This window comes from Bactrocera latifrons, unplaced genomic scaffold, assembly GCF_001853355.1.
Source record: "Bactrocera latifrons isolate USDA-ARS-PBARC rearing strain unplaced genomic scaffold, ASM185335v1 scaffold_79, whole genome shotgun sequence".
Taxonomy (NCBI): domain Eukaryota; kingdom Metazoa; phylum Arthropoda; class Insecta; order Diptera; family Tephritidae; genus Bactrocera; species Bactrocera latifrons.
This window is the reverse complement of record NW_017537478.1, coordinates 1,153,391-1,162,838: the sequence shown is the minus strand read 5'-3', so window position 1 is coordinate 1,162,838 and position 9,448 is coordinate 1,153,391. Positions and strand designations below refer to the sequence as shown.

At 35.9% G+C, this 9,448-nt stretch overlaps 1 protein-coding gene and 1 pseudogene across 1 annotated transcript; both read right to left on the bottom strand.

Annotated features, from left to right (window-relative positions):
- LOC108976598 overlaps nt 1-155 on the bottom strand; it is a 3,821-nt pseudogene extending 3,666 nt beyond the window's left edge.
- A 4,753-nt stretch (nt 156-4,908) lies between these two features.
- Nucleotides 4,909-6,824, bottom strand: LOC108976651 (keratin, type I cytoskeletal 10). The gene is made up of 2 exons (XM_018945885.1): nt 6,203-6,824; nt 4,909-6,067 (listed from the first exon to the last, which is right to left on the bottom strand). The coding sequence occupies exons 1-2, from the start codon at nt 6,218-6,220 to the stop codon at nt 5,540-5,542; spliced, it is 546 nt and encodes a 181-aa protein (XP_018801430.1). The 5' UTR covers nt 6,221-6,824; the 3' UTR covers nt 4,909-5,539.
- Nucleotides 6,825-9,448: the final 2,624 nt, after the last annotated feature.

Genomic DNA, 9,448 nt, shown 5'->3' with positions numbered 1-9,448 from the left:
TTCACCTTTACATACAACCTTGATACAAGTGAAAACGCAATAGGAATTGTTTTCATTTGTTTACCGCCCAGCAAATATTCCTCGGTATTATCCGCTCCATGTCCGAAAAATCCGAAATAAATACCGATAATTAACGAAACACGTAACATCAACACGAATCAACATAATCGACGTTCCACAACTAAAGTCGTTAAACTGGAGAATAACAGCACCTAATGTGTCATTTTCGATTTGCGAAATTCGAATAAACCGGTTTCACTTGCATGGTGGAGGTGATTTTGGTTAATGAATGATTTTACTTTCATAATTTAGTTATAAAACCTCTATGTTACAAATCAATTATCATAAAACTTAATTTCTTATCCCCATTGGAAGACTTAAAGCGATTACTTAAATCAACTGTAGGTACTATAAATACAATAATATTTCAATCTTCAAGTGCAATTAGACTGCATAGCAGGAAATTGGAAGAGAATTTTGAGATAACGTCATATTGGAATTGTAAATGCTACACATGCTTATACATATGTTATAAGGAAATGGCATATAGTAAAAAATAACGGCTACAAACATTATACGAACATATGAACATTTTGACGGACAAACAGTACAACTAACGGACCACTTGAACGCTGTGTTTGACGTCGTTTAAGTGAATATATGGGGAGTTTCTGCATCGTTTTATGACCAACGACGAAACATAGTTGGATTAGTACACACTAGAAACCAATAAAAAGTCGATACAGTCGAGCTGTATCCTGTAAACCTGCTCTGAAAAAGGCGAAGTTTGTGATTTGGTGGATACCGTTTTTTAGAATTCACACGCTCTGCGCTACATTGTCTACTTGGAGAAACACTTTGGGTCGTTTCGACGCCGAATTGTGAAAAACTCCTCTTAAAGCTTACCGACTTCCCTACACTTCGTCACCACAAGAGCATCTGGCTCAGTTTTTCGTCAAATTAAATTATTTATAAATTAATCGTTTCATAACTGGTACAAATCCGGTATTTTTAGGAATAGTTTATTTTAAATCATGAAATTGGTATCTTATATAAATTCTGGTGTTTTTTGTGTTTCACTGCAAAGTATGACCTCACACGATTAGACGAAAGGTTTAGAACATCTTAATTTAGCAGAAAATAAGCTTTTTTTCACACAAAATTTTTGCACAGCAACAAATCGCCAGAGCTGCATTCAACTTCGATTTCAGCTTCGATCTCGTTTCATTTATGGTATTTGCAGCTGCAAGCTGCCAAGTATGATTACAAAAAGAATATGTGATTACATTTATATTTTATGCCACATAACATACATATGTATGCAGACATGCATACGTGCAAGTGTACAAGCGCTTCTGCGCAAGAGTTCAGTTACAATAAAAATTAATGATTTCTTAAAAAGTCTGCAATTGTAAAATGTAAGCAGCACAAAAACCTGAAACATTAAAATAACAAAATTCGGCAATAAAATCAAAATCCTTTCACTTTTGGCGACCGCAAAATGACAACGATGATGCTACGGTAGCCGATGCATCAACACCATCAGCAGCAGAAGATTTGGGCCTCGCACCAAAAAAGGCGAAAATGTTAGCAACAGCTACCCATATGTATATTCATTGCAATAATTGTCCGAACATATGGCAACAGTGATCGCATCATCGCTCAGCAGTTGGTTTAAGTTGTTTTTATAGGCCGCTGCACTGCAATCATTACAAATTGCATATTTTGCTACAAACTGGTATTAAGTAGCGGGCAACTGTGCATAATGCAACAACGTGCAATAACAAAAATGCCTATAGGAACTAAAATATTTTGCATATAAAAAGTCATAAATATGTCAAAGCAGATCAAATAGTAGCGGGAAATTCAAAGTATTCGTTAAAAAAATTAGAATACCTTCAGAGAATTATAAGCAGCTTTTGATATCAGATATTATTTATATGAATTTCTGACTTCACCAATTTATTTAACCAACTTAGTATACAAATATATCTTTATAGAAATGTTTATAAAGTTACGAGCACTATTACTTAAAGATTGTGTGGTTTGTTTCGTCGAAATAATATTAATTACTATAATAGGATAGAAACACGTTATAACTCCTTAGGCTATGCCACAAGAGCCAATTCGACCTTCAAACACTTATTATGAAACTTTACCAAAGTTATATCTTATAGTTCAGATTTGTCTTTGTAAATTAGAGTTAAAATTAATTTTGCTTTTTTTGCGTCTGAATTTCTTTCAAACTTTTAATTATATATTATTTTCTCCATCAGCTTCAATTGTGCTTATTATTATATCATAATATATCGTTCTTACATTTTATGTACCCATATATAGTTTGGGGTTAAAGTTGTATTAAGGTCAGTATTAGGTATTATTTATACTTCATGAAGATGCATACACATTTATTTTCAATGAAAATACACTACAGTATTTTTGCAAGAACACGCGTTTTTATTCATAGTCAACAGAAATCGACAAATTAATTTGCAACCAAGTACGTGATAAATTATTGGAACTAGAATAAGGTCGTCGATTGAATTTTATTATAAAAAATTTTGATTAAAATTTTGTAGTATACAAATGTTTCAATTTATTAATTTGGTTTCTATTGAATTTCGGTTGGTTTTCATAGCTGCATCAATTTTCATTCTCTCATTTTATTGCGTATTTTTGAGCAAGTTTTGTTTTGCGTATTTGTTCTGCGAGTATGTAATTAGAGCACAATGAATGGTTGGTAGTACAGAACTAAACTACATATATGGTATTTACATACAAATATCGATTCATAAAATAAATTAGTATGATCTGCTCATCGGCAAAATTATGATAGATTTTAGCATTTGGGGTTGAGCGCCTTTAACTAGACTTTTTATAACTACAATATCATATATAAGTCTACGTTTCTATGTAGAATAGTGTAAATATCCAAACATTGGCAATTATTCGGCAATCAAGAGCGCATCTCAAATAGTAGTTTCAGAGTATATTCCGCTCCTCTCAATCTTCGAACTGCCTCAGAGCTTTTTGGATACGGGTTTTGATGATAGAATATAAACAGATTTGTGGAATTTTCTTAAAAATAGGAAACTGTACTTCTTATTTTCATATTTGACGTCCACATGAAGGCTGTTAAAAAGGATTTTTTCATAACGATAATAACTAAAATGGACGATGAATCGGATTTAAAAAAATTAGCAATAAAGCAGTTACAATTTCTTGACAATGTTTGAGGAAACATCACATCCAAATTTGTATCAATAATTAAAAATTTTTAATACTCTATCCCTATTTGTAAAAGGCTATGGAAAAAGAAATCGCACACCTTTACTGTGTTTTTTTATTTGTATAAACATGTATTACTAAAATATAAATATCGGCATCAGCATTGTATTGAAGTAGGCAAAATGAATGGCCTACTCGACTGACATATATATAAAAAACTTATGTATATACTTGGACATTTTGGCTGATAACACCAATTGCCTCTGAGTTGTGATGTTATATGTATATAAACACAGTACATAAGTTTAAATATATGTTTACGAACTAAGCCAACTGGGTAGCTGGGTTAATTACTGCCGCAACATTCCATTATATGTATGTTGTGTGCTCATGGGTACGCTGCCCAGCCAAACTAGACTTACAATAATGCCCCATTATTAAAGTACAATGCAATATATTTCATACGAAAAGAACAACAACAGCAACACCAACTGAGTAACCATTATAACAGTAGTAAACCAAATTGTGCCACAGACATCAATTTCTATCAGTTTTGCTTACCACTTGGTGAAAACTATATACATATATTTACAATATTATGCAAACTAATGAGTGTGGCATCATCAACCGCAAATAGGGAGTACAAAGTCGGTACTTGCACTTTTTTGTGGTATTCTCATGCATGGCCTCATATTATGTATGCTTATGTTGATGAAGAGGCATGAATGACTATGTAATTGATGTTTTTAATTTAAAAAAGTTAACAAGACATGGATTAGGGTTGGTCTTATTTTGATTTTTTGGTTGTAGTTTTATCTGTATATTAAAAAATTATAAAAAGTGCGCTCAACAACTACGACATAAACGCCGAATTAAAACTTGAAATTGGTTTCAAAACTAATAAAATCATAGGGGCACAGCAAAGAAAAATAATTGTCGCAAAGAAATTTTAAACGTTTTCTAGATGAGTGCGGAAATGGAAAACAAAAATCAGCTGATGCCTTCATGGAAATCTGTGTCTTAAACAAACGGTATGATATTTAAGAACGATCTTCATGTAATCTGTAATGTTTCTAGTTTATGAATAGAAGCAAATAAAACTAATGCAAATTTAACGGTGACAAAATTTACTATTTTTTTATTGTTTTCATATTTTTTTGTTGTTTCCTTGTTTGTTTCATGTACAAATAAAAACACTTACAAGCTAGTGATGCGTTATAACATTTTTTGTTTTTTTTTTTTGCTGTTACTGTTGTTGTTTACACAAACAAACAAAAAATTCAAAACTATTTACAAGAAAAATTAAAAAATAAACTCAACAAAACACACCCACCAAAAAAGTTGGAAAATGGAATATGTGTTCTTTTTGGTGGATATGTTGAAACAGCGGGGGTTATAAAGGATAGCTTGTTGAAAATACCTTGGAGATAGTGGGGTATTGGATATTGAAAGAGCGAGATCGCGTGAAAAATGAAAACGAAATATCACTGATGGCCCACCACACCATACACCGCTTGCTACTGCACCGCCGCGAACGATGACAACGACACAACGGCAGCCGTTCGTTGGTTGCGGTGCAGTGGATTGGTGCTGGTTGATTGGTTGTTGATGTTCGGTGCTGCAGTGGAATTATAAGTTCCCTACAAGTTATTGTTGTAACATTTTTGGCACAGGTCGCTGCAGAGCAAAGTCCGGCGCGTCAATTATGCTTGTTCGCGGTTGTCCGTTGCGCTTGGCGGTGTTGGGTGGATGCGGGTGACAGTGCGAAATCGAAATAAGAAAAATGAGTAGATATTATCATACTCTACATGTCTCTGTACAACACATGTTTCACACATTCAGCGACAGCAACGAAAATGGCAACAATGTTGCAGATTTCGTTGTTATTTGATTGTTGCTGTTTGGTTGCTATTGCTAATGTCGCCTCCGTGATCATCGAATTATCCATTGAGTGGCGTTATTGTTGTTGCTTGCATTACTGTAGTTGTTAGTTATTTTTAAACCGCTTTCACTTTAAATTTGTGCTTCATAGCAATCAATGCCTCAAATCGCCCTCATCGTCTTCATCATGTATCATTATCGTCATCTTCATTTTCGTTTTCAACTTCAATTTCATTTATTTGGCAGCATGTTGTTTGATTTATTGTCTCATCGATTGGTGTATTGGCTGAGGATCGTGGTCTACATTTAATTTATATTTTTATGCTTGGCTTCTTTCATTCCGCTCCTTCTACTCATCTACATGGTCACAGGCACAAGATTTTTATATATCTAGTATTTAAATGTATTTAAGTTGACGCACACATACATCTTAGAAAGGCGCGCCATAACTACCGCTTGGTCTCGATGGAGCACCATACGAGCCAGAGGGCGCGCTTGGGTAGCCGCCGAAGCCACTACCGCCGGCTTGCGTGCTCTGTTGAGCGAATTGCGCCACCTGGATAGCCTGACGCACACCTTCCAAATCAATGCCAACAACACGGCCGCCACCACCGAAACCGGGCACACCATAAGACGATGAAGGTGGACCATATGAGCCCGATGGTGGGCCATACGAGCCAGATGGATAGCCACCGCCGCCACCACCACCGCCGCCGCCGCCAGATTTGCTCTCCTCATTGAGTAGAATTTGACGTACTTGTTCCAACAGCTGAGGATCGACATTTTGGCCTTCGGAAGTCTGGAAGCCACCACTTACGGCTTGGTAACCGCCACCGCCACCTCCTAAGGAGCCGCCACCAAAGCCACCGAACGAACCACCGCCACCGCCGCCTCTGGGATAATTATATCCTGATGGTGGTTCCGCAACGACCAGTGCTGCCAAAGCAAACACCAAGAACTGCAAGAAACAAATTAGAAAAGGCGCAATTAATCCACTTGAAAGTTTGAGGCAACGACTTTATCCATAATTGTTGGTGAAGTATCCTTTTCATCATTTGTTATATTGTGTTTTGTTCATCACTTTAATACTTACCACGGAGAAGGAGTTCATAGTTGTGAGTTTTGTGTGGGGGAGAGAAGTAAAACTTAAATTAAAAAATAAATTTAGTTGTTTGCTTGTAGGGAACCAACGACTGAATGCTTTGACGTTGCCCAGTGAGGCCTCTTTATACTTACTCAACGAAGCGCACCAATGCTTGTGACACTAGAGTGGACTTTGCTGCAGTTGTTGTAGTTGTAAAGCGACCAATGCTTGCCGAGCGTATGCGTCGGAGGCAAGCAACGAGCGAAGCAACCAAAACGATCAAGAGGCGAAATCAGCGTTCAACCAAAGCAACAGACAAGCGTGTGACCCCACAAACAAACAAAGAAATAGCCGTCAACACCAAAAGCGATGCTCGACCTGCAAGCGTTTTTCGGTATTTTCGTCTCTTCGGCTGTTACTTTAACACCAATTCAGCAACAACTCGATCATCAAGCTGGTGATTATTATTTGGAGAATTATCACGTTGCTTTGGCTAAGCAAGCATTTGTTGCTTCCAATTGAGGCCTCCAAAAAACGTGTAGCCTGTCGGCAGTACTCTCAATAATCTTGCTCATCTGAACCAATTGTTGACTATGCAAATTTATTTCATTAATTTTTTTATTTTTATATGAACTCATACTTTCTTTACAATATAATTATAATACATATTTATGCTTTACTTTCCGAGCATTTATTTCTTTCCTAATATATATTTGAATATAGTCACTAATTTTTCTTTCTTCCAATAAAAAGTACTTTTTTTACCAAAACCTATACTTTGTCCCAATACTTTTTCTTCCGTTGATTTGTGTTCAGGTGGTTTACATATCCTGTATGGTAGTAATAGCATCTGTGGAAAATCGCATATACATATGTACGTAGCAAACGTGAAATATTTTGAATACACCACGAAGGTCGAAACTATAAAATGGAAAGCAGTCAGACAAACACATATGTAGTTAATGGTTATGTCTATATACATATACATTAATACAGAGTTTACATATGTATAAAATGAAATAGGAAATACTTGATATAAAATCGAACGAGTTCTGCGTTTTGGAAAGGTGATTGCGCTGTCTAGGACTTACAGAAATTCGAAAATACACACACAAAAGTACATATCCTCTGTGGAATTTCAATTCTTTTAATGTTAATATTGACCAGTAAAATAGGATGCGAATTAATTACTCTGTTCCTAAAAACAAACAAAATGCTTGTGGAGTACCGTAACAGGAATATGTTTGGCGCCATCATTTTTTAAATCAATTGTTGTAAGCGACGCCACTTTATAGGCGAGCATTCGCATGAATTTGAAATATCAGAGCACTTTGAGCGAGCTGGACTTTACATTAAATTACTGAAGAATAACCGTTCAGATGGTTATCGCGAATTGTTATTGGGGAATGTACCGGGTTTTCCAATGGGGTTGACATGATTTCTAACAGTAATTTCGGCCATTTTTAATATGTAATGGTCTGTAATTTTTTTTATTGTATTCAGAAATGCTTACAATTTCTTCATGCAAAGATATACGCGAGAACAACGTTTACAAATAATTCAATAAATCAAAATAATCGTTCTCCAATTGCAATTTTTGTTATTTTATAGTCATAACAATCGTCCATCTGTGCTCGCTATTCGTCGAATTATTAATAATTTCGAGCATACATTTCCTTAACACAACTTTCAGGTGCTAAGAAGGCAAAGAACCGCTCGATGTAATGAAATATTGCTGTCTTTGAGGCAAGTGTTGCTGAAGACCGCAATTCGTTGATTCCAAAACATTCTCAAGAATTGGGACTGTCTCAAAGCACAACTTGGCGTATTTTGAGAGAGGATTTGGGCTTGAATCCATATAATATCAAATAATGGAGCCATTCTACTACAGTAAATGTTGTGAATTTGTCGAGTTTGCCTTGGAACCACTTGAAAATGATAACAATTTCTTTAAAAAAATCATCTTTGCGAACAGGCTCACTTTGGAGAGCGGTATAGATCGTTGATAACCAAAATTGTATGGCCGTTTTTGAAAGAAGTTGATCTTGACAACATCAGGTTCCAACAAAACGGGGTTACATTGTACATAACACAGCAAATTATTGCCAGAAAAGTTTGCAAATTCGATTATTCCAAGAAATTTTTACATTGAATGGAGGCCAGTAGTTCCATTGGTAGGTCAATTTTTGAATGAGTTAGATTACTTAAGACGAATTTGTATAATGGGTTCAGTAACATGATAAATAGCGCTGAATTCAAGTTTCTTCTATATCGAGTAGTCAGTTGCAAAGAAATCAGCAACATTATCATATAAATATAGTATATACGTTTCTCTTCGTCAGGGACTTCTGGAATTTTCATATGCATGTGCAAACAATCTAATATGCATATAGTCGCCAACAATCTTGTTGTTGTTGTTGTAACGGCAGAATTCTGCCSAGTTGACAGTCCTTGGCCGGATAAAAATCCGGGTCCGTTCCGGTTTTCGTAGACCCGACTGTCGTGGGAACGGTCGCCAACAATCTTCAAAACTATTGCTTATTATACATATGTATATGTAGTATGAGTGATATATATTTTCTTTATTTAGTTATACATTATTCTCTAAGCAACTCTCTCCTTTAAGCATTTTCAGGAAACAAATTCAGTAAATGATTAACAAACTGCCCAGCCGATCAGTAATTGGCACAACATCGTCAATTGGGTTACAAGCTATCGACAAACAGAAACAACATGAAGGATGGCGATGAATAAGGCGATGCTGTCGAAAAAAAAACCAAGATGACAATTGTTATGGCGAATATGTAGTCGAGTGTAATGTGATTGTACTACTTTTTCAACCAATTATCAACTTTAGGTCCCAACAACTCGAAATGGCAAATAAATATTACATAAGAATACAGGAAACCAGCCATGATACGTTGAAACGTTGCAATCCACCGCAACGTTGGCGAGACGCAATCGTTAATGCTTGACGACATGGAAAAAGTGCCGACTTGCGACTACAAACATCAAGAAATCACCTGCAGCGACGGTAATGTTAGTTGTTGCAGCAACTGCAACTAATAATAGTTGCAACAGCAGCCGGCATGGATGAGTCGGCAGCACTAGTGTGCGAACGACTGCTGTTTGTTTGTGATCACAACAACAAATTTTGATGATTTTACAGTTTCCTATGCGGCTTCTTCAACGCATTTGCTACAACAATAACAGTTCAGTGCCTCTTGCTAGTCATGTCTACAGATTGGCAATTGT